Source organism: Tasmannia lanceolata, unplaced genomic scaffold (genome assembly GCF_043159265.1).
Source record: "Tasmannia lanceolata isolate RefF3 unplaced genomic scaffold, GAP_Taslan_0.1 ptg000018l, whole genome shotgun sequence".
Classification (NCBI taxonomy): domain Eukaryota; kingdom Viridiplantae; phylum Streptophyta; class Magnoliopsida; order Canellales; family Winteraceae; genus Tasmannia; species Tasmannia lanceolata.
In genome coordinates, this window is record NW_027518695.1 from 17,113,040 (window position 1) to 17,137,182 (window position 24,143).

The 24,143-nt window shown below is 39.0% G+C and overlaps 2 protein-coding genes across 20 annotated transcripts in view; both read right to left on the reverse strand.

Annotated features, from left to right (window-relative positions):
• Nucleotides 1–10,923: 10,923 nt before the first annotated feature.
• LOC143849679 (uncharacterized) overlaps nt 10,924–24,143 on the reverse strand; it is a 43,639-nt gene continuing 30,419 nt past the window's right edge. For 18 of the 19 annotated variants that reach the window (XR_013235768.1, XR_013235764.1, XR_013235767.1 and 15 more), the window contains one exon: nt 10,924–11,618. Coding sequence is in view for 12 of the 19 variants with exons in the window: in XM_077358812.1 (XP_077214927.1) it covers nt 11,050–11,618 (569 nt within the window). In the remaining 7 variants the exon portion in view is untranslated. The remainder of the gene's footprint in view (nt 11,619–24,143) is intronic. The other variant, XM_077358818.1, reaches the window with a different exon arrangement.
• LOC143849383 (uncharacterized) lies at nt 20,208–22,924 on the reverse strand. The gene is made up of 3 exons (XM_077358392.1): nt 21,345–22,924; nt 20,804–21,251; nt 20,208–20,248 (listed from the first exon to the last, which is right to left on the reverse strand). Exons 1-3 carry the CDS (start codon nt 21,753–21,755, stop codon nt 20,208–20,210), a joined length of 900 nt encoding a protein of 299 aa, XP_077214507.1. The 5' UTR covers nt 21,756–22,924.

Consider the following 24,143-nt stretch of genomic DNA (forward strand, 5'->3'; position numbering starts at 1 on the left):
CTAGGCATCAGGCACAGTTACAGTTAGGCATGTTTATGCCAGTTTTACAGTTTGCTAGCTAGATTGTTATGCCAGTTACAGTTTTTACATATATTTTCGGTTATTCTGTTTCTATTGATTGATATCAAGTTATTAGTGTAGACATATCTATTTCATTGTGCGTTAGCCCATTCCACGCATTCTATGTTACAGGTGGAGAACAGTAGGATGCTTGTTGCGCGGGCTTCGGGTGTAAGCAAGGGCGCCAGTTTAGGAGTTTATTATTTCTAGTTATTCAGTTTAATTGAGACAGTAGCTTTAGTAGGAATGAGCTCATTCCACGCATTTTATGTTACAGGTGGGGAACAATAGGATGCTTGTTGCGCGGGCTTCCGGTGTGAGCAAGAGCGCCAGTTTAGGAGTTTATTATTTCCAGTTCTTCAGTTTAATTGGGACAGTAGCTTTAGTAGGAATGAACAACTAGTTATTTCATTTGGTTTAATTGATGTAGTCCTTTGGCCAAGAGATTTTAGTTCCGCTTTAATTACTCTGATGATGAATTAATTAGTTAGTTAGTTATTATTTTAGTGGCTCTGTTTATTGCATGGTTCCAGTGAGAATGCCTTACATATTCGTGGTTTGATGAATATGTGGCGGTTTATGTACCTAGACCTGAAATTCGATTTGGGGCATGACAATATAACCCTGAGAAAGACATAAATGCCCTTATAAAGTCCGAAATGCCAGAATACATTTCTATATAAAAATAACCTCATTATCAACTATAGCTTTTTCTTTTACAAAGCATCTCTTGAAAGCCTTTCTATGATTTTTATTTACATTTTTCTTCAAGTTTCATTCTAGTTTATTGTTATTATACAGAAACAGTAACTAGAGTCTCACATACTTGTGTTATTCTACAAAAACAGGAACTACAGTCTCACATACATGTATTCTAAAGGTGGTTAGGGGCTTGATTCCGTTCAGTGCAAAATGTAATCAAACATTTTGGTGAAGGATTCACCGGGCTTCATTGTATCTTGGAGGCAAATTCGTGGTTCCCCTTGCACACAGCTGCTGAGGGCGGATATTGTCTTAAGGAAAGCGGCATCGCACCTTCAAGAATCTCAAGGCTATACATCTCCACCATACATTTTCTCCAACAGATATTACCCAGCCTTAATGTCATCACACCTCCAATACATGTCCAAAAGCTTTGTTTCAACCCTTACATCATTATGTAATCCATACATTAAAATGCGGCCATGGATTTGCCTTCCCACTAGTATATTTGAAGTCTGAGAACATGAAACTAAAACCCCAACCATTGTTGAAGAGTTGGGCTCTACGGACAACTGACGCATTTGGCCGAACAAGATAAATCATTGTAAACATAACCTGAAATCATCACATTCCAAGAGACTATCATTTCTCAATGCAAACATCTCAAAAACGATGTCCACATTCACTATGTCACCACATTTCCTTTACATATCAATGATCCCATTACCCAAAGATAAATCAACATCCCACCTCTGTCTTAAGAACGTGCCCGTGAATCTGCTTCCCCTTTCTCAAATCATAGAGCGCTACAAATGCTTGATCAAGCATAGGAACGAAGAGATTTCGCATCCATGTGTTGAAGAACCTCAAAGAGCAGAAAGATGCCATGTTCAGAGATTTAACCTCTTCTTCTTCTTCTTCTTCTTCTTCTTTCTCAGTTTCTTCAATTCCTTCCATCACCTCCACGTCGTCGATCGCTCGTTTCATATCCATCATAAATTTATTCCATAGAGCCATTGGAATTGTGTTGGAATATATTAGCAATGCAATCTCAATGTGAGACGACATAGCGTCCATAAGGTATCTTATAGGGGAAACAATAAACTTTTCAACAACAAAAGAAAAGAATGTAGGAGGGTAAATATTTTCTTGCTGACGGGATTGCAAATTGATAGGGCAGAAATACTACATCATTGTAAGTGGCCATACCGTATTTTCTAAAGTAAAGAAGAAAGTGATCTGATTCGATCAGATCTGAGAGCAGAGAGAGGCTTTTGCTCTTCTTTCCTTTTCTTATACGTTGTCTCTTTTCCTGGATTTACTTTTTCATTGCTACGAGAGTTGAGAGATGAGAGGCCCGAAAAAGCAATCCTTATCCCGTGGATAGAGAAATATCAGCTCGAAAATATTTGCCTAAAAAACAGAATGAATCTTTTAGATCCGTTTGAAAAGCTGTTGAGGAACGACATTCTAGCAAACCGTGGTTCCCGGGAGCGAAAAATACGAGACTTTGCTTCCGAAATTTTTTTAAAGAACTCACCCTTAGACTATAGTTGATCACATTCTTTGTTGTCTAGAGTCTAGACCACTTTCAATAGCACATCAATGTCTTAGATCACTATCATCTCCAATAATCTAGATTAGAGTCTTCGTTGCTTAAAGGACTCCACAAACAATATATCATCCGGCTCTCCCTTTAGCGCCACATTCAATTTTAAAGTCAGAAAAAATTTATTTCTAAATCTGGATTTTTAATATGGTACACTAGATCTCCCCACACTCCTGAATCCTGATGATATTAGTAATGCTATTTGTATCAAGTTACACTTATTTTTAAACTATTATGCACCCTTTACACTTGCACACATATTCACATCACCATTTTAATATACATTTATCAATTCTAACGCAACTAAAAAACTGTAATACTATCAGTTCTAATCCATCCAAATAAATGTTCTCCTCATAACTGTTTTAACCAGCACCCATCAGTCAAAAAACATAATATTAAATCAAAACATCAAATCAAGAACAACATCATGGCAAGAAAATTTATTAAATTTGAAGAACCCTAGGAGACCACCATCTTCAATGGAATTCCATCCACCAAGAACATGCCAAACAATCAACTTGAAAAAATTATCCGGAGTCTCATAGAAAAAAATTGCAAACAATAACGATATCACTCAATTGGCATATATTCATTTAGTTTTTCCTCCTTCATAACCTCAATCTATGTCTATAATATCCGCACAAAACATTACAGTTCCTGACGTCACTTTATATAATTTAATTGGAAACTAACTTCTTCACCTGAAATTATTTTTAGTGAGATGCAGTACGATTCAACATAATGAAGCCCCCATGCAATTTTTTTCCTCAAAGCCTAATAGATCTTTCTTTCACTTAATTCATACAGCTTTATAGCCATTCTATCATCTCTTTTTCTTATCATCGATCACTCCACTTAGAACATAGATGCATAGATCAAATTGATGAACTTGTGAACACTAAAGAACAAAATGATAAACTAATCACTCAATTTTACAGTAATTGGAGAACATTAGCAAACCAATTACGATACCATCTCAAGCCACCTTCATTCGAGCTCTTATACACGACATACATTTTCAACTTATATCTTTTGACTCACATCATTCGATATGCAGAATCATCCCATGCCATATATATTAAGTTTGTTAAGGAGAAATGGTAAAAGCTTGGTTAAGAATCGACCTCGGAAAAGTTTTTTTAGTAGAAAAAAGTTGTTACGTGGATCTTCTATTTTGCAATAATTCAATATTTGCTCCGTAAGAATTTACAATGGAAAATCTCATACTTGTGGTAAGATCACTGAAGGCAAGATTGGCCATGAATTTGGAGAGTTTGCTTCTACACGGAAACGAAGACCTTCGAGAATAAATATTGGAGCCGGAAGAAAGGGGAAATGTATAGCATCAGGAGCGTATGGCAATGGGAGACGCATAGAACTGGCCTTTTTTATCTTCAAAGTAATGACAATGACCTCTCTCTCTCCTTGCCATATATGCCTCACAGGCCTATATGCCGCTTGTAAAATCAAGGAAACATTTCGGTACGAAACCATGGCTGAAATCCATGTAAGATTCTACACCACGGGGTTTTCTTTTTCTTTTTGGTCATTTTGTGCACCGTTCACTTCTCTGCGAGTGACGATGATTTTTGTGAGGTTTCTATCGAAATGTCAATATTTCAACAGAAACTTCACTTTTTATATAAAAAGTTACATATTTCGCATATTTCGACCTAAACATTAACGAAATCTCAAAATTTCAGACAAAAACTGGTAATTTACCAAAACCAAGTGAATTTCATTTCGGTAGCAACCGAAATCAAAATATTTGGGCTGAAATGAAATGTTTCGACCAAACTTTAAAACCATGGCTATCCTCTCTCTCTCTCTCTCTCTCTCTCTCTCATCACCAGCCAATATAAACCTACTTAAAGTGTGAATACAAATACAGATCAAACAATAAAAGCAATAAAGCAAATAAAGAAAAAGGTGGAAAGTACACGCACCAAAACTAGATTTATGTGATTCGACAATAAGTCTACATCCATAGTTACGAAGTCCAAATTCAGGAAAATTTACGAAGTGAAAATTCAAATCTTTTAGAAAAATGGGTTTGCTTATATTGTGACGCATGTCCAAACAAATCACATAACAACACTACCGTTGCTTCATAAGCCTAGCAATGCACCCATTACAACAATTCCTAACATCTTGTCATGGCCAAGCAACATAAACAAATCAAGTCCAGCCACCATAAAGAGTCAATTCCAACCAACATTTACTCACCCAACATAACAAAGTTAAATGCAAATCTAATTCCTGGTCATTAATCAAAATATAAAATATTAAAGTTAATGCAAAATTTTCTCCAGTCTAAAATAGACAATTAAATGATTAATCGCTCAAACGAAGAAACTAGCTTACATTGATATCTTGTCAATTAAACATAACTACATATACACATCAACATTAATTTGTTGGCAGTACAAATCTTGGCAAATCAATGAGTTTTCGTTAAAATGCAAAGTAACTAACTAGCATCACTGAATCTATTTAGTTACTAGTATATGCGCGTTAAAATGCAAAGTAACTAACTCGCATCACTGAATCTATTTAGTTACTAGTATATGCGTACACACATAGATATAGTGTTAAACGGTTAATTTGGTATTGTAATTTAATCAAATTATCTAATCAAATCAACTACTTCGTCTTTCTTGACTTGTCTTCTTCCCCCTCTTCTTGTGATTAATCAGTTAAGAAGAACTTAATCAATGTGCAATAAATCAAAAATTAAAGAAAAATAGAGAATAGAGGAAAAAGAAAAGCTTAAATACATCTTCTTGTAATTAATCAAGTAAGAAATTAACAACCGCAACAAACAAATATTTATTATCTAATAAAAATTCAAACTTTAAAAAATAACCCCAGCTAGTATCGACAATAGGATCGGAGGGGATGCTGAATGCGCACTTGGATAAGAGAGGAACTCGGTATCTGGACAACTAGCGCTCTTATGGAGTTGCAGCAAGTGAAGGCAGGCGCCCAAGGGTAAAATGAACAGAAAAGAAATGAAATAGGAAAGAAAAGTTTCTTAAAAAAATAGGAAATACACATCCCAAAATTGGGAAACATGCTTCCCACGAAGCAATTGGTCCTTGGTAATTTGGTACACCTTTCATAGAATGCATGCCAAGTATTAATTATTAGAATAGTTACTAAATTCGGCGAATAATTTCAAATTTATCCAAAGAACTGTGAACTTTTTTGCCCTATTTCAAAATTCAAACTTCAATCTTGAATAAATTAAAAAACTCACAATTCTGAAAATTTAGTGTACATCTATCTATAATATATACTAAGCACGTTACTTTTCATTTGTCATTCGTTTTTTCAAGAAAAGTTCCTCTTTTTTTTTTTGAAATTTTTTTTCTCCCTGCAAAAAACAAGTTTGCCGCCTACAAAATTAAGTTTGCCACTTAACATTGGATATTTTCCTGAAATTCAAGTTTGTCGTCAAGTATTTTGGTTTGCCGCCCCTAAAAATTTACCACGGACCACGCCCTTTACGAATGAGTTTCTGGCGTTAATAGTTTGGGTTTAGCGCTTGCAAAATCGATTTTGGGCCCCTAAAAAATTTAAAAATAAAAACCTAAGGCGGTGAAATCCAATGCTTCACAAATATGAAGTTGGAACTGAGCTTCGGCACCGATTTCATCGCCTCGGAGAGAGAGAGAGAGCTTCAGCACCAATTTCACGTAACCACGACGAGCAGTCGTAGGGAAAACATATCAAAACAATTGTGAGTTACTTATATAGATATTCTCTCTTTCTTTTGATATTTCTGATCATCCTCCCATTTTCTTCCACCCGAAGGAGATTCTTTGATCCCCTCTGCTGCTGCTTTTGCTTTGCGAAAATCGCCCTCCCAATAACGTTGAAGAAATCTCGCCAGCCATCAACGTGGCCATCTCTCTCTCTCTCTCTCTCTCTCTCTCTCTCTCTCTCTCTCTCTCTCTCTCTCTCCACGTCTTTACATTTTCGTCTATGAGGTTTCTTTCCTTCGAATCTCATCACATAAAAGAGCTTTTATAGGGGTTGGGCCTGTAGCTCAATGGTTAAGGGTGGGTTTCTCAACCTTGAGGTCAGCAGTTCAATCCCAGCTTACCTACCGAAAAGAAGAGCTTTTAGTGACCATAGTTTCAACCTACTAAACCAGGAAATGTTTAATGGGCCAAGTTGAAATAGGGTGAAAAGAAGATGCATCTTAGTAATTTTCAAATTCACTGAAAATTTCTTTTACATGGACAGGTTATTTACAATGAATTCTCATCTGCAGACGTACAAGTTGACAAAGATATTAGCGCAAGGATTTCTGGTTATGGATGTGTTTGTCACATCCATAACCAGAGAACATAACCTTGGATAGGATAGAATGGAAGAAAATGATCCATGTAGTAGAACCCAACTAGAACCAGGATTAGAGCCGGGTAGATCCCCTATTACCTTCTTCATGAATTTTTTTTTCTAAAGGATTCATTTAGCCGACCCCAACTAGCTTGGGACAAAGGCTTTGTTGAGTTGAGTAGAGTTGGATGTGTTTGCCACAATCCGGATGCAGATATCACAAATACTTCCACGGTAAGTGCTTTAAAATTCAGTAAATTTGCAAATTATTTCAACTGACATTTTTTCAGTTGTCTTGAGTCAGTATGCATGTAGTACTACTAAGTTAAGTAGCTCAATATATTTATTCCCTACTTCTATCATGAATTCTTTTTCTGGAACTAGATAAAAGCATTTCTAAAATAATCTGCAGATTCTTGTCTTCTTATTTTAAATTCAAAATATTGGGTTTCCAGTCTGTTTTTTTTTTTTTTTGAAATGATAATATATTAAAAAGGAATCGAGAAGATCCACAAAGAAAAGAATACAAGGGAAAAGAGAAAAAAAATACAAGAAGAACAAGAAGAAAGAAAAACTAGGGAGGCATAAAATCAAACCACTCCACACTAGATCTAATAGCTCCCGATTTGGCCAAACAATCTGCTTCACCATTGGCTGATCTTCTCACATGATTAAAAGAGGCCAGAGATCCCGATAGTCTATCTGAGATCTCATCGATCATGGAGAGGAATCTCCATGGAGGTGGAGCAGATCCCGATATCCATTTCACTACATTGGAAGAATCTCCTTCGATAATTACTTTGTCCAACAATCCTGCTTCCAAATGCAAGATGCCCGAAAAAGCCGCTTTAACTTCCGCCTCGTTAGAATCGCATAGACCGCACGGACCTGAATATGCCCAAATTACCAAACTTTTTTCATCTCTGAGAAGACCACCTCTTCCCCCCCAAACCAGGATTCCCAAAGCATGCTCCATCAAAATTAAGTTTTAAGAAACCGAACGGAGGATTAGACCATTGTTGGACAATCTTTGGCTTGGAAGACCCTTCTGAGCAAACTATATGCCACCCCTCCCACAGATCATAAGCAGAGATACCAAAAAACAGATGAGAGCTTTTAGCCCATTGAATAGAAATTGCTACAATCCATTGAAAGGTCCCGTAAGCTGATTTGGCCTTACCTTCAAACACTCTATCATTTCTTTCTTTCCATATTGACCACCACATATCCAAAAGGCAAATCCTCCATAAAGCTTTCCCCTTTTTCTTCCAAGGCACAAAATCCCAACATTGAAGAATCTGCAAAATAGAATTTGGGATAACCCAAAGAATACCGAATCTGGACAACAGCAACCCCCAAATCACCCTTGCGTACTTACAGTGAATGAAAAGATGATCAATTGATTCCCCCTCCTGAAGACACAGAGGGCAGTGATCGACCAGCATCATTCCTTTCTTTCTGAATATATCCATTGTTTGAATTCTCCCCCGGCTAACAACCCAACCGAAAAAAGCCACCCTTGGAGGGCAAGAAAAAGACCACACATTTGCTACTAATTCATCAGGATCTCCAGCCACCCTGCTCGAATAACAAGATTTTACAGAAAACACTCCAGACTTACTATGAATCCAGATTCTCGTATCCGATCCTAATCTTTTGATATAGGGTCCTTCAATCATCGAGAAGAAATTTGAAAGAGATGATAATTCTCTATCAATTCTTCTGAATTTTGGACACCAATTGATCTTGTTCTCCAGTTTTTCAAAACAATCCACAACGAATACCTCTTTAACAGCAGCCACCAAAAATAACTCAGGAAAAATTACTTTTAAAGGATCTTCGGAACACCAGGCATCAAGCCAAAATCTAATTCTATCCCACTTGTAAACCTTGAATCGACACCCCTTGCGAAAAACATGAGATAATTTAAGGATATCTCTCCAAACTGGGGTTTCCAATCTGTTATTTAGCTCTGACTTCTTCTCACACTGTTATCAGGGTCGATTGAGGAGAAAAGCAGCAGATGTCGTGAAGCAGCTGCTTCCAAACTACTCCAATAATGATTCGATATTAGGATATGCATCAATTCTTCTGATTACAAGGGAATCTGGATTATAATTTTATATGCAGCTTTCTTTTAAATTTTGATAATGCTGCAATATCCTCTACATCTTCTATTCGTTTCGGATGGGTTGTTGCAATATTTGTCTAACTATAGGTTTGAACTATTATTACTTTCTCAAAGTATCCCATCTATTGGAATAGAATGTACAGTGAGCAAAAGTTACCTTTGTACGACAATATTTTGACAGTTGAAGCTGGAACTAAATACAAATGCATCACCAACAAGATCAATGTTAAGCTCGAGGCATTTGAGATATGAAAGAAAGGTTAGGAAATCCTACTATTTGAACCAATATCAATAACTGTGCTTTAAGTTAGATCCCTAATCTCAGAACTGAGCTCAAACAAGTTACATCCAGCGTAATTAACAAAACGAGAAGTTAAAAGCTCTCTTCCTTTTGTGATGTCTCTTCCTCCCATCTCTCTCTCTCTCTCTCTCTCTCTCTCTCTCTCTCTCTCTCTCTCTCTCTCTCTGGAATTTTCACAGATTTTTTATGGTGCGTTGGTGGAACTACTGCACCACAATCTATGGTTTCAACATGGACAAATGGTTTTTCCTTAAGGTTTCTCCTTCGGGTTTTTATGTTCCAAGATTCTGTATTCAAACATTGGTAGTCTCTCTTATCTCTTTTTTCCCACCAAATCATATCCACATATCAAAATGCTAAGAACAGAAATCCGTGATTTTCTGTTTTAATGATTTTTGATTGTCTGCAAGGACCTGAGAATTGTGATTGTTTTTCATCTCACCACAAACAGACCGAATTGTGTAGTTTTTTATAAGCTATTGGATTTATGTATTTGTTTAGTTTTCTATGGAAAATAGTCATGTTCTTTTTCCCGCCAATGCCTCGAGAGATAATGATTCATTTTCTTTATTTTCCAAGAATTTACCAGTCATGTTCTTTTTTCCGCCAAAGCCTCAAGAGATAATGATTCATTTTCTTTATTTTCCAAGAATTTACCAAAGAATCAAATTATTTTGTTTGGGAAAATGACATTAAATATTGACAAGGTATCAAAGCCACTTAAATGCGATCGCATTGCTATATGATTTTCTGAGTTTTAGCCTGATTGAAACTCCGAATTTTTGGTCTGCCATCTGCCCAGATTTCAACATGATTTTTGCTAAGAATTTTAGTACATTTCTTACATTATGTAGATCCTTTTCCATTATTTTTCCTTCTACTTTTTGGGTTTATGATGATTTTTCATAAAGGTCTAAAAACCTATAATTTAGTTCGTAAAGGTTTATAGAAGATGAATGTCTTTCAAAGCAACATATATGATATTTGTAGTAGACTATAAGTATTGATTTCATACTTTGTTGATCCTTGGATTCTTTTTTCTTTTTTTTCAAACAGCTCTACTCCCTCACTCTCTGGACATCAGACATACCAGAAGATGGAGGAGAGGATGGATTCAAGGGAGGCGAGGAGGCCAAAGCAGCTGAACCCGAGAAATGTCAAACAGCACAGGAGCTGAGCTTCTTCCTTCTAGTTGATGGAATGCGACTTCTTTTATATGGTATAATGGTAATTTTGGCTTATTTAAGCCAGAAAGACAGTTTCGTCTTTCTTGGTCTCTTTTTTGCAATCTTTCATTTTTATTTCCTCTGTGCTTTGTCCCATGTTTTCTGTTGTGATTACAGTTTCGTCTTTCTTGGTCTCTTTTCTGCATGCATCAGCCCTTTTACCGTGTTAGTTGGAGATACAAAGGTGCATTGAAAAGATGGGTTTTGTTGGTCCTACCAATCAATTTAGTATGATCAGTACGTAAAATGACCACCCATCTGATCCAGATATTTGAACTTTTGAAAATTTGCACCTGATGTTTTAAGGAGGTGACGCCGACGATTTTGCACGCATGCATAGCATGGGGCAGAATACAACTTTAGTTTATATTTGAAAATTATTCACCAATTTCTCAATTATAATCAAAAGTTGTAGTGAAAAGTGTCTCTCAACAAATCCATTGTGAGCTTGCTTCTAATTTATTTAGGAAAAACAAAATGAGTATGGTAACAGTTTTGGTAGGTAAGTATTAGCCCACAATACAAATTTGTAATTATGGCTACATTAATCAAAACTTGTTTACAATTTCAAACAAGCAACGTGGTAGCATTTCTCAACACATTAAAGACTTGAAAAAGAATGATTATGAACAATAAAAAGGAAGCCGGTGATAAAAAACATGATCACTACCTACCACAGATTCGGAAGGAGCCAGATGGGATTTGTAATCCAAGATGAAGAGTTGGGATAGAACGGTTTTATACTGTCATCCTCCAAGTTGTAAATGCCATTATCAATGCCCTGCTCGTACCCATCATTAAAGTGACGAAGGTGGCAACAATATAGTCCGATGTTGAAATAGGATCTGCCGATAAAAAAAGCCTTGCGCATATATCTGTGGCCCCTTCGTATTTCAGGCTCATAAATCACTTGAGGGTACTTGAATTTATCAAATGAGGGAAGCTGGATTTGGGTTCTTGATAAGGGATTTAAAAGCTGAATGTTGGAGTTGTTATCTACGGTGAGCAACCATCCCTTCGAAGATCCACAACACCATTTCCCATGAAATTCTGGTATTTGAATATTATAAAGTTTGTTATCAGAGAGGTTGAAGAACTTACAAGATTCACTGCAATCTTTATCAGGGAGCATAAACAATGGAAGTTGACGCTGAGAGATCGACCAGTGGGGAAGTTCGGACTGCTCTCCCATAACACTGCTAGTGTGTATCTTCTTCTTGGTTTTGATTGGATTTGAAGCTGAGAAAAGAGAAGAGGGATTATGATAAACAATTTGAGCATATAGAAAACAAATGTAATCATAAAATGCAAATAAGAGATATAATAGTTGTAGATATGTCCCAAATTATGTGATTAATGACTTCCAAAGAGACCTTAGCATCCAATACGCAAATAATATCACTTTCAAATAAATGTAATATTGGTGATATCCAAAGAAGCTCTTAGTCTCGTAATGTAAAAGTAATTATTAATCCTACAATAAAAATAAGTGATTAGCCCTAATAAAGGGCTAACACAACTTAAATTATAGGATTACAATCACATTTACATAAGAAGACTAAGAGGACTTATCTTATTTAATCTTATTTGCGAATGGGACATTGAGGCATCTTTGGCCATTAACTATAGCATTTAATATTGTGTATGTGCTATTTAACTTCAACATCCCCTGCCGAAAGAAAGGCAGATTTAGAAAGGACTTCAGGATCAGACTGAGCCCTTATAGGACTGACTAGTTTTGGATCAATGTCCCACAGAAGATCTATTTTCCCAGAATCAGTGATTGCAAACAGACACATATAAGAATGATTACATAAAACATGGCTGCATAGTACTACTCTGATGCGATCTATTGAAGAACAATATATATATATATATATATATATATAGATGGGTTAGTAGTTTTGAAAGAAGGAAAAGAAATTGGTAATCCCTTTATCCAGTCAACTAATTTCTCTTCTCTTTCTCAACTAAGGTTCTTATCAACTTCTCTCCCACTATCTTATCTCTTTGTTTCTTCTCCCCAAAATATCACTATTGATTTCCACAACCTAATATTTATTTGCTTACTAATGCGTTGTCCAAAGATGCTTTATTTTTGTACTGATCTGGATGAACGAATAGAACCAACAAAAGAATCTAGAGTTTTGGTTGTTACAGAGAGAAGAACCATTAACGAGTTATATATGGAAAGATTATAAAAGAAAACAAAAAAAATAGCGAACCCTTTAGTTGGTCACCTAATTTTTCTCTATATCAGCAAATGGTCCTACCATTGTTTCTCCACCACCACCCGCTGCCTCCTGTGTTTCTTATGTTCTAGAAAATATCACCATTGCTTTCCACAACCTAATATTTATTTGCTCGTTGATGGTATGTTCAAGATTTTTTTTTAAGTTTTGCAATAATGAGTGAAGAAGTGGACAAATGAAGTAATTCTGAATTGTGGTTGTTGTTGGAGAGAGAGAGAGAGAGAGAGAGAGATTGAAAGAGCGATCAGTGCACATGCTGAAAAACTATTACGTGAGCATCTTGTCGAACAATCAATCAAATCTCCAAGGATGCTTTTTAACCCCGTTGAGCCAACGAATAACATTCACGGGGTCCCTTCCACCACAACTTTGTTAAAACCATCGCTTACTAAGAGACTTAGGCCTTGGTGCACAGCTTTGACCTCATCCGTTATACCCAGGGGACCCACATAAGCCCACACCACCTCTCCTTTATCATTTCTAAGGACAACCCCTTCCCCATCCGCAGCCCTGGATTCCCAAAACTAGAGCCAACAAAGTTTAATTTCACATAGCCACGCTCTGGAGGACTCCAACTTTGAACAATCTTTTGTTTGGTGTCCCTATTATTACAAAGTTCCGTCCACCTTGCCCAAAGATCATATGAAGAGATGCATTGAAACCTGGGAAGAGCTTTAACCCCAAGAAATCACTTAGGTAATCACCGTCATATAAAGGTGTGGCGGAGCAGTCCCTTTAAACACCCTTACATTTATTTCCTTCCAAATTACCCATATAGTTGTGAGAAATCATGCCTTCCATAGCACTTTGCCTTTGCCTTTCCATGGCGCCCCTGCCCATTCTAGCAAAAGATGCTTGAGATTAGTAGGAAATACCCACATAATGCCGAATCTTCCAACCACATTACACCAAATTTCCCTAGCCAGTTTGCAATGAATGAGTAGATGATGTACGTGCACTCATCATATAAAAGGGAAATGATAAATTCGCCCCTTTTCTCTACATGGCACAGCTAGTGCCAATGTACGTGCCAATCAGGCCCGTCGAATCCTTCCCACATGGAGTACAAAAGCCCATCTGCAATCATAGATACACTGCTGGTTCCTAATATATACTTTCCAAAACGTCATTTTGCCTTTTCCAAGGAAACCTTTTTTTTTTTTTGAGAAAAACTTTTCTCATTTCAAAATCAAGTTTGTTGCTAAGAAATTAAGTTTGCCGCCCTCTGAAATCAAGAGGAAAAAAACGCATAAAATTTAAACTCTCTAAATGTCCATTCTATTCCTCCACCTTCCATACTACTCCTAAAATCTCTCCCTCACTAAAATCTCTCCCACCTCTCTCTAAGTGATGTAGCTCAAATGCTGGCATGCATGTGTGCATACCATGGTGGGCCTTGGTTTTAGAGTTACAATGGTGGTCAAATATTGTGAAGCTTTGGGACTCAAGTTTTGCATGTACTTAAAGCATTTTGGAAGTTGTCTTCTTGGAATGAAGTAGTTTATAGTCACAAGAGGTTTTGAAAGTTGTTATTGTTCTAATTTACAAGTAGGGTCAAAGTCTTAGGTAATTAATAGTAGTTTAGGAATAAATGAGTTGGGTAGTGGGAAAATATGTAAAAAGGGGATGATGTATTTTGGGCCATTCAAGAAAATATTTGAATGAAGTAAAGAAACTCTTTTGTGGCTGAGCATGACTCCCATTGTTTAATCCTCATTCCTCAAGTTTTCTTATGTGTTTTTTTCCCTCTTATTCTACTCTCCATTATTTCGTACAGAGCTTGAGTTTAGCTCTTGGACGGCGCTTCTTCTTTCTTATGGATCTTTCTTCCATGGCGGTGAGAAGACCTAGAGGAAGGCGCGGCAACAATCCCATAGTGGATGCAAGAGATGATGAAATACAAGAATTGTACGTAGGGATGGCAACGGGGCGGGGCGGGGCGTTGCATTCCCCGTCCCCATCCCCGCTTCAGGGGATGGCGGGGAATCCCCATCCACGCCTCACGCACTGCAGGGAAATGTGTTTAATGGATTTTTTATTAGAAAATTCTACAGAAAATACATTTGAGAGTGATATTAGGTAAAATTTAGGAATATTAAACGGAATTTGTGCTATGATAAGTACGGCTACCCAAATTAAAAGCGAAAAATTCAATTTTGTGCGGGGATTACGGGGCGGGGCCAAAGCAATCCCCGTCCCTGCCCCGTCGCCGCTTCGAGGAATTTTTCCATTCCCCGTCCCCGCTTAGATCGGGGAATACCTGCCCCGTTCGGGGCCGGGCGGATCCTCTTTTTCACGGGTTTAATTGCCAGCACTATTCGTAGGCAAGTTGAGCAATTAACGTTTTGCTTAGAGCGTCAAGAAACTCATAGTGATCACGATCATTCAAGCGATGAGTCCGATGTTAATCCATTTGCCAATCGGCCCCAACATGAGGAACCGTTGGAAGCAAGGTTCTTTCGTGCTTCGGACGACCTTAAGATCAATATTTCGGAGTTCCATGGACGCTTACATCCACAAGAGTTTCTCGATTGGCTTAGTGCCATTGAGAAATTTTTCGATTACAAAGATACGCCGAAAGGCCATCTTTTGAAGCTTGTGGCGACAAGGCTTCGTGGTTACGCTACAACGTGGAGGGACAAAGTTCAAGAAATGCGGCTACGGAAACGCGAGCTTAAGATTTCATCATGGGAAAAGATGAAATCGAGACTAAAGGAGAAGTTTCTTCCTGTTGATTATGCTCAAGTCACATTCTCTCAATTCAACAATCTTCGTCAAGAGGTAAGAAGCGTAGTCGAGTACACCAAAGAATTCTATAAACTTTCCGTGCGAAATGACATTCAAGAAACCGAAGAACAACTTGTCTCAAGGTATGTGGAAGGCTTGTGTATGGCAATTCTTGATGAAGTTGAACTGCAACGTTTGTAGAAAGTCAATGATGCATATCAATTAGTCTGAAAGTGGAGGCGAAGCTTGCTCGTAGTGGCACAAAGAAGTTCGTGAATGTTCGTAGCCTCTATCCTTCTCCAAGAGGTGAATCTTCATGAAGTGATGTCGTTGCCAAAGATGGGCGTCCCAATAACAATGTAGGTCGTGATTCTTCACGTGTTGAGTAGTAGTACGGGGAGTGGAAATCAGCCTTTCACTTGTTTCAAATGTGGCCAAATTGGTCATCGTGCAAATGAATGCCCAAAACGACAAGTCGATGTTCGTGTGAACTATGTTGATGAAGAAGATGAACATGATGGTTTTGATGATTCCATTGAGCCCGTCTATGATGAGGGTGATGTGGAACAAGAAGAAATCGAGCCCGAAGTTAGGAGAAATTTTAGTGATTCGCCAATCATTGACTACTCCAAAAGCAGATCCTAATGAAGATATGCTTCAATAGAAAAGAAGATAAGGCACAAGGCAAAGTTTGCATGATTGTGATTGATGGTGGAAGTTGTAAGAACATTGTCTCACAAGAAATGGTGGACAAGCTCAAGTTAAAGACCGATCCACATCCAAAGCATATCGAATCTCATGGTTTGAAAAGGGAAAAGAGGTAAAAGTTTTAGTTTAATTTTCAATGGGCAAAAATTATAAAGATGAAGTTTGGTGTGATGTCGTCCCCATGGATGTATGCCACATACTTTTGGGAAGGCCTTGGCAATTCGATCGAAATGTTATACAATATGCCCGCAAGAACACATATACCTTTCAAATGGGTAATATGGAGGTTGTTCTATTGCCTAGCAAGGAAGAAAATACTCCGAAATCTAATAAAGAAAAGAGCAGTAACTTTATTGCTTTGTCTAAACGCATACAAGAAAGTAAGGAGAGTGGTGATATGTACATATTAGTGGCAAAGGAAGTAGTGAAGCCTACAAGTGTGCCTAATGCATTGAAGCCTCTTTTAAAAGAATCTGAGGACCCCGGATGATTTACCTAATGGACTTCCCCCATTAAGGGACATCCAACATCAAATCGATTCGATTCCGGGTGCTACTTTGCCAAACAAGGCTCACTATCGCATGAGCCCAAAAGACCATGAAGTGCTTCATCGACAAGTTGCGGACTTACGAAAGGCTATATCCGAGAGAGCATGAGCCATGTGCGGTACCCGCATTGTTGACTCCAAAGAAAGATGGATCGTGGCGTATGTGTATCAATAGCCGAGCAATAAATCGAATTACTATCAAGTATCGATTTCCAATTCCAATATTGGATGATATGCTTGATATGTTGGCGGGTGCACGTGTGTTCTAAAAGATTGACTTAAGAAGTGGGTATCATCATATTCGAATCAAGCTGGGTGATGAGTGGATGACCGCGATCAAAACACGTGAAGGATTGTATGAGTGGCTTGTCATGACATTCGGTCTCTCAAGTGCACCAAGTACATTCATGCGGGTTAAGAATCAAATCCTTCGTCCATACATAGGCAAGTTTGTTGTTGCTTATTTCGATGACATTCTTGTTTCTAGTTATGATAATATTGAGCATGAAAAACACCTGAGGAAGGTACTAATTGTGTTGCAAAAGGAGAAACACTATGTAAACCTTAAAAAGTGCTCTTTTATGACAGATTGCCTAGTTTTTCTAGGCTTTGTTTTGACTTCCTCCGGAATTAGAGTGGATGAAGATAAGGTGAAGGCAATTCAAGAATGGCAAACACCTCAAAGCATACATGATGTGAGAAGCTTCCACGGATTGGCATCATTTTACCGTTGATTCATCAAGAATTTCAGCACAATATCAGCCCCATTGACCGATTGTGTGAAGAAAAGTGAATTTAGGTGGACATTGGATGGCGACAAGAGCTTCCAACTTGTCAAGGAAAGGCTCTCATCTGCGCCCGTGCTTGCACTTCTGGACTCAGAGAAGGTGTTTGAGGTGGATTGTGATGCCTCACATGTGGGCATAGGCAGTGTGCTTAGTCAAGAGGGACACCCTATTGCTTTCTTTAGTGAAAAGCTCAATGAGGCACGATGGAAATATTCCACATATGATTTGGAGTGTTGTGCGATTGTTCAAGTATTGCGGCATTGGTGACACTACCTCATTCAAAGGGAATTCATTTTAAACTTTGATCATGAAGCACTCAAATACATCAACAATCAAGGAAATCTGAATCGAAGACATGCAAAGTGGGTTGCATTTTTGCAAGAATTCAGATAAGAGTGGACAACTCAATCAAGTGGCGAACGCAATTAGCCATTGTGTGATGCTTCTAAACACCATGAGGGTGCACTTCATGGGTTTTGATGAAATAAAAAGCCTATATGCAAATGATAGTGACTTTGAAAAGATATGGAGATTATGCGAGAAGGGACATCATGAGGACTTCTAACTCATAATGGATTTCTATTTTGAGGATCCCGCTTATGAATTCCCGAAGGCTCCCTACGTATGGGTATTATTCATGAACTTCATGACGGAGGATTGGCTGGACACTTTGGTCGGGACAAAACTATTGCCTTGGTGAAAGAGAAGTACTTTTGGCAGAGAATCTGACGTGATGTGGAGCATTACGTGAGCCGATGCCGAATATGTCAAACATCAAGAGGGTGTACACAAAATACAGGTCTTTACCGATTCCTAAAGCTCCATGGGAAGATGTAAGTATGGATTTCGTACTTGGATTACCCAAGACTCAAAGGGTTATGGATCTTATTTTTTGTAGTTGTTGGTCGGTTTCCTAAAATGGCTCATTTCATCCCATATAAGAAGATTGTGGATGCATCTTATATTGCTAACCTTTATTTTTTGCGAGGTTGTTAAGCATCATGGTTTACCCAAGTCCATCACTTCCGATCGAGACACCAAATTTCTTAGCCACTTTTGGTGGAGTTTATGGAAGAAACTTGGGACAGATTTGCTTTACAATAGCGCCTAAAACCCTCAAACAAATGGTCAAACGGAAGTTGTAAATCGAAGTTTGAGTAATTTGCTTTGAAGCCTAACGGGAAAGAAGCCAAACCAATGGGATATGGTGCTTCTTCAAGCTAAATTTGCTTACAGCTCAACAGTGAATCGTTCAAGTGACAAGAGTCCATATGAGATAGTGTGTGGACGAGCTCCAACACATTATCTTGATCTTGTGCCGTTGACAGATTCTTCCAAAACAAGCAAAGGAGCCGAAGACTTTACAAAAGCAATTGCAAAGATTCATGAAGATGTCTATCAAGAACTTCAAGCAAGCAAAGTGAAATATAAACAGGCAGACGATACACATCGTCGGTTCAAGACTTTCAAAGAAGGAGAGCTTGTTTGGGCATACTTGAAGAAGGAAAGGTTTCCAGTTGGTACATACAACAAACTCAAGGAGAAGAAGATTGGCCCATGTCGAATCATGGAGAAAATCAATGACAACTCTTACAAGATTGAACTTCCACTGGGCATACGTACTCACCCTGCTTTCAATGAGCAAGATTTATTGAAGTATTATGATGAAATTGATGCGAACCCAAGGTTGAGTTCTCTCCAATACGAGGAGGATGATGTAGCTCAAATGGTGGCATGCATATGTGCATAGCATGGTTGGCCGGATTTTAGTGTTATAATGGTGGTCAAATATTGTGAAGCTTTGGGACTCAAAAGTTTTGCATGTAGTAAAGGCATTTTGGAAGTTGTTATCTTGGAATGAAGTAGTTTAGAGTTACAAGATGTTTTGAAAGTTGTTATTGTTCTAGTTTCCAAGTAGGGTCAAAGTCTTAGGTAAATAATATTATGTTAGGAGTAAATGACTTAGGAAGTGGGAAAATATGTAAAAAGGGGATGAAATATGTATTTTGGGCCATTGAAGAAAATATTTGAATGAAGTAAAGAAACTCTTTTGTGCTTGAGCATGACTCTCATTGTTTGATCCTCCTTCCTCAAGTTCTCTTGTGTGTTTTTCCCTCTTGTTCTTCTCTCCACTACTAAGCCACATGCATTTCCCTCCAACTTAAAATTAAAATGGCAAAAAATACGCCCTCATTCAATTTTATCCCTAAAATCTCACCTCTCCCCTAAAATCCTGCAAAAACGGTTTCACATTAAGGCCTTCACAATAAATTTCTAAAAACACCGACTTCCATTTTTACGATACATTCCTAAAATATCGGGTTTTTAACCTAATCGTTTGAAATTTGAAATAGTTGTCGTCCATATCCCTAAAATTTTGGTTTGATAACCTTATCGTGGGAGAGAGGGAAATTAAATCTAATCTATGTCCACAAATTTTGTTTAATGCTCTCTCTCTCTCTCTCTCTCTCTCTCTCTCTCTCTCTCTCTCTCCTTCCGTCTTCTATTCCGTTTTTTCTCCGAGTTTTTTTATTATTACTATTTGATTTGGAGAAATTGAAACAAGAGGAGGTGGAAGAAGAAGAAAATAGCAAAACTAGTATGTATGTCATTTTATTCTTTGTTTTCCATTTTCCCTACTTTTGTTCGTTTGTTCCCATTTATTGCTCTCTTTTATCATTGTTTCTGCTTGGCTTGCAAGAATAAGTGTCTTAGCCCCTAGCGACTTCTTATATAATCCCCAAAACCCCTTATGTTCTAACCGGGTGCTAGAAGATTTGGGGCAGCCCACTGTCAAATATATACCTTATGCTGTTGTTAGCCTGTTACGAATAAGGTCGGGGATCACTGGCAAATTATAGCAATGGGGATATCATGGAGACAATGGGCTACGAAATAGGAAGTTCTTTTGGCCTCACGATTGATTTTCGCAATGTCCACACGTTCAAGTTTCTTCATTAGAAATCCTCATATGCTATTAGAAAGTTCTTTTGGCCATTGGTGGAAGAAGCCTTATTTAGTATTTCTTATTTCTCTTTACTTTACAAATTAATACAAAGTGGAATTAATGAAATGGCAACTTACTGATTGCTAGCAAATAAGGAGAGATAAATTGGTTAAAGTCCAATTCAATATGGGCATGTTTTCCTTAAAAGTTACGTGTGCTCAAAAAATCATTTCGATAGGATGATCCTAGCCCTCCGATCCAAACCGAGATTTTGTTTTTTTTTCCTCTTTTTCTCCCACTACTCGGTTATAACCGAATTTTTAATCAGTTCGGTTTCGGTTCGGTTTTTGGAAATTTCGGTTCGATTTCGGTTATCAAAATTTGATAACCGAAATTATTTCGGTTATCAAATTTCAGTCTATTCGGTTCAGTTATAACCGAACGAACACCCCTACCGTCTGTTGCGGCAGAAGAATCCGTGGTCGGAGGAGAAGGTAAAGTCGGGTCATCCTCTTCGTCCGTCGCAGGTTCGGACAGCATTACATCGTCCAGAATGAGATCTGGATATTTCTCCCGGACCTGAACTTTACAGTCCGCAAAGCACATCTTGTAAGAATCCATAGACAAGGTGATGAGCTCGTCTTCTTTAGCCTTCACGGCCGCATCCAGTTGTTTAAGCTGAGACTTCTCCCTCTGCCTCGTCAGCACTGACGGCCTACGTAGTCTCTTACTTCTGGCCTTCAGCTCCTCTTTCAACTTGTCATTCTCCTCGTCCCTTTCCTGGATAACTCTGCCCAGGCTCGTCTTGTCCTTCTTCAGCTTCATGATCTGGAGGTTTGATTTAGTTACGGCTTTGGAGAAGTTTCTGCACTTCTCAAACAGGTCGACCCAGTAGCTACCGATCTGCAAAACCGACCAAGGCAGACAAAGAGCATTACCAAAATGAGTAAAAAAAGGAAAAAGACAAAACCGGCACAAATTGGAATAAGGGAATACCTGATAGATTGAAGCAAAAGCAGCCTCCTCGGCCGTTTCCGGAGGCTCATGGAGGATCCTAAGCCTATCATTCCTTAGTCGGCTCTTCATGATAATCTCTCGAGCCACCCGGTTGTCTCCAAGGCCACTATCGTCCCTCTGGACACCCCAGTTCGGACGAAAGACGTTATCGCCATCAGGTTGGACGAAAGGCAAGACGGCCTGGACGACGTCCAGACTGGAGCCCCCAGCACAGCCAGTCCAGGTTCCCTCGGTGCTCTTCACGACCTTGGAGGTCTTAGCACCCTTGTCGGGCAGGACACCCTTCCCCTTGTCCTGTACGGGAGGAGGGGTCGACTCTGGAGCCTTTCTCTTTTGGCCCTTTCCCAGGACACCTTGCCTTACCCTCTCCAGAGCTGATTGTTTCTGCATTTCTAAAACCAAAAGAAAAAACAATGTGTCAAAGACCGGATTATTGTACTCTGCCACACAAAAGTAAAGCCACAACCCGCCTAAGACATATATGTGCCTTCGACGCAACACTAAAGTCGATCTCGACCAGGATCTCCTCCTTGGTGAACTCCGAACTGTGGACTAGACCTTCACGATGAATCTCCTCACAGATCCTCGTAAAGGTCACCTCATCTTCACCTTCTAGTAATGGTTTACGACTTAATGCCCTAGTATTGGCAAAGGACCACTTTAGTGGAACTGACCACTCCTCTGCAGGATCTGCGAGGCTAACATACAGGAATTTGTTTTTCCACCCATGGATTGAGGTCGGAATCCCGGTGATCATCTTCACTTCGGGTCGTTGGCTGATATAAATCCAACCTCTCAAACGGTGCTTCTTCAAGTGCGCACACCTACAAAATACCGTTAAGTACAGATTCCTCTTCAGACGGTACCGCACTAGATATATGAAACCGACCAGCATTCTCCAAGGGTTCGGTACCACTTGAGCTGGGGCCAAACCATAGAACCGCGGGACCTCAGCGATGAAGTAATTGATGGGGAATCTAAGTCCGGCCTTCAAGGCCTCATACACACAGACGTCGGTGTTATCGTTACTGGCATGATCCCCCTCAATGGCCGCCCTCAAACCAAACCAGTCAGGGATGCAATACCTATCCCGAACGTCGCTAAGCCTAGACTCGTCTAGGACGTTCTCCCAAACAACCTCGACATTATATTTCGAATCAGCGTCCATCTTGGCCTCGGCAACAACTTCAGCCGCTCTGCCTACAATGAAGGAACTGGATGTCTCATAATCATCACCATCCCCTCCTCCTCTCCGACTTCACCGCTCGCATCTGCCATCTCCAGACTATCTACCCGAATAGGACTTAGTGTTTTAGTCCAATGTCTCTCCCCAGTCAATGATCTCAACGTCTTCCTCGTCAAGATCGACAATCACATCTCTCGTTTGGTCGGCCATAGTCTGGCCTCGCCCCCTACTCGAATCGGATCTCGTCCTTTCGGACGAACTAGTTCCCGAACTACTCGTGGAGGAAGTCTCTCCCGAAGACAAACCAGAACTAGAATCCGAACTAGAACTATCGGACATTAAGAAGAAAACGCAATACAAGAAAAAGGTGGACTGAAAAAAATTACAGGTAAAACTAGTAAGGACCCGAACTCAATAGCAGCACCATGAAACGGGCTGAACTGACAAAGCAGAGATGAGAAAAACAAGTAATGAGTAAAGAAATGACGCTCCAAGACCTCTCTTATAGCCAAACCAGTCAGAGGACAGCTCACATCTGTAAGCCAAATTTTGCCACGCGGCGAACATTAATGAGAAGACGCGAGATACGAAGCGACGCGACGCTTCAAAAAAAATAAAAAGAGAGAGAGAGAGGGAGAGAATGAAACGAAATAAATGAAAAGGGTAGCAGTTCGTCCCCAAAATTCAAATCGTCTAAAGTCGTTCAGGATATAACGCAATTCGCTGAACGATAAAATTCAAATCGTATGAAACCGTTCAGGATATAACGTGATCCGCTAAAAGAAAAATTCAAATCATCTAAAGCCGTTCAGGATATAACGAGAACCGCTAAACGACAAAACTCAGATCGTCTGAAGTCATTCAGGATATAACACGATCCGTTAAACGACAAAATTCAGATCGTGTGAAGCCGTTCATGATATAATGTCATCCGCTAAACGACAAAATTCAAATTGTCTGAAGCCGTTCAAAAATATAACGTGATCTGCTAAACGACAAAATTCAGATCGTCTGAAGCCGAACTGAGTATTAAGCCTTGAAATGCAGTTCGTCCAACCTTCCAGATCGTCGAACTGAGTATTAATCTTGAAATTCAGTTCGTCTAATCTTCCAGATCGTCTTCGGCCGAACTGAGCATCAACTCATAAAATCAGAGCCGAATTGAGCAAGCGTCTTACTCATCATTTGCACAACCTCTAAGCTTCCCCAAGTTATCAAAATAACTCAAGGAATCGGGGGGCCAACTGATGGGGTATAAAAAGGTTGCTCCTATCGTCAGTTGACACGTGGCGTCAAGATCAGGAATGGGGTTATACATCCAAAACAGGGGTAAACAAGAAATTACACCCTAAGAGAAAACCCTAAAACACATCATGCCTAATCACAGGCCAACACCTATCTATGGGTAAAAAGTTAATCCAATACTTAGGCCCCCACTATAAATAGCCTTCATGAAGGCTAAGGTAAGGGTCTGAATCCCGAGAATTTATTGTTTACAGTTTACTTTCCTTATCCGGCGAGATCCGGAGTTACCACTCCGGGTTGGTCATCTGACCATGTGTTCCTCCATGCAGGGCTCAATCATTTGCTCG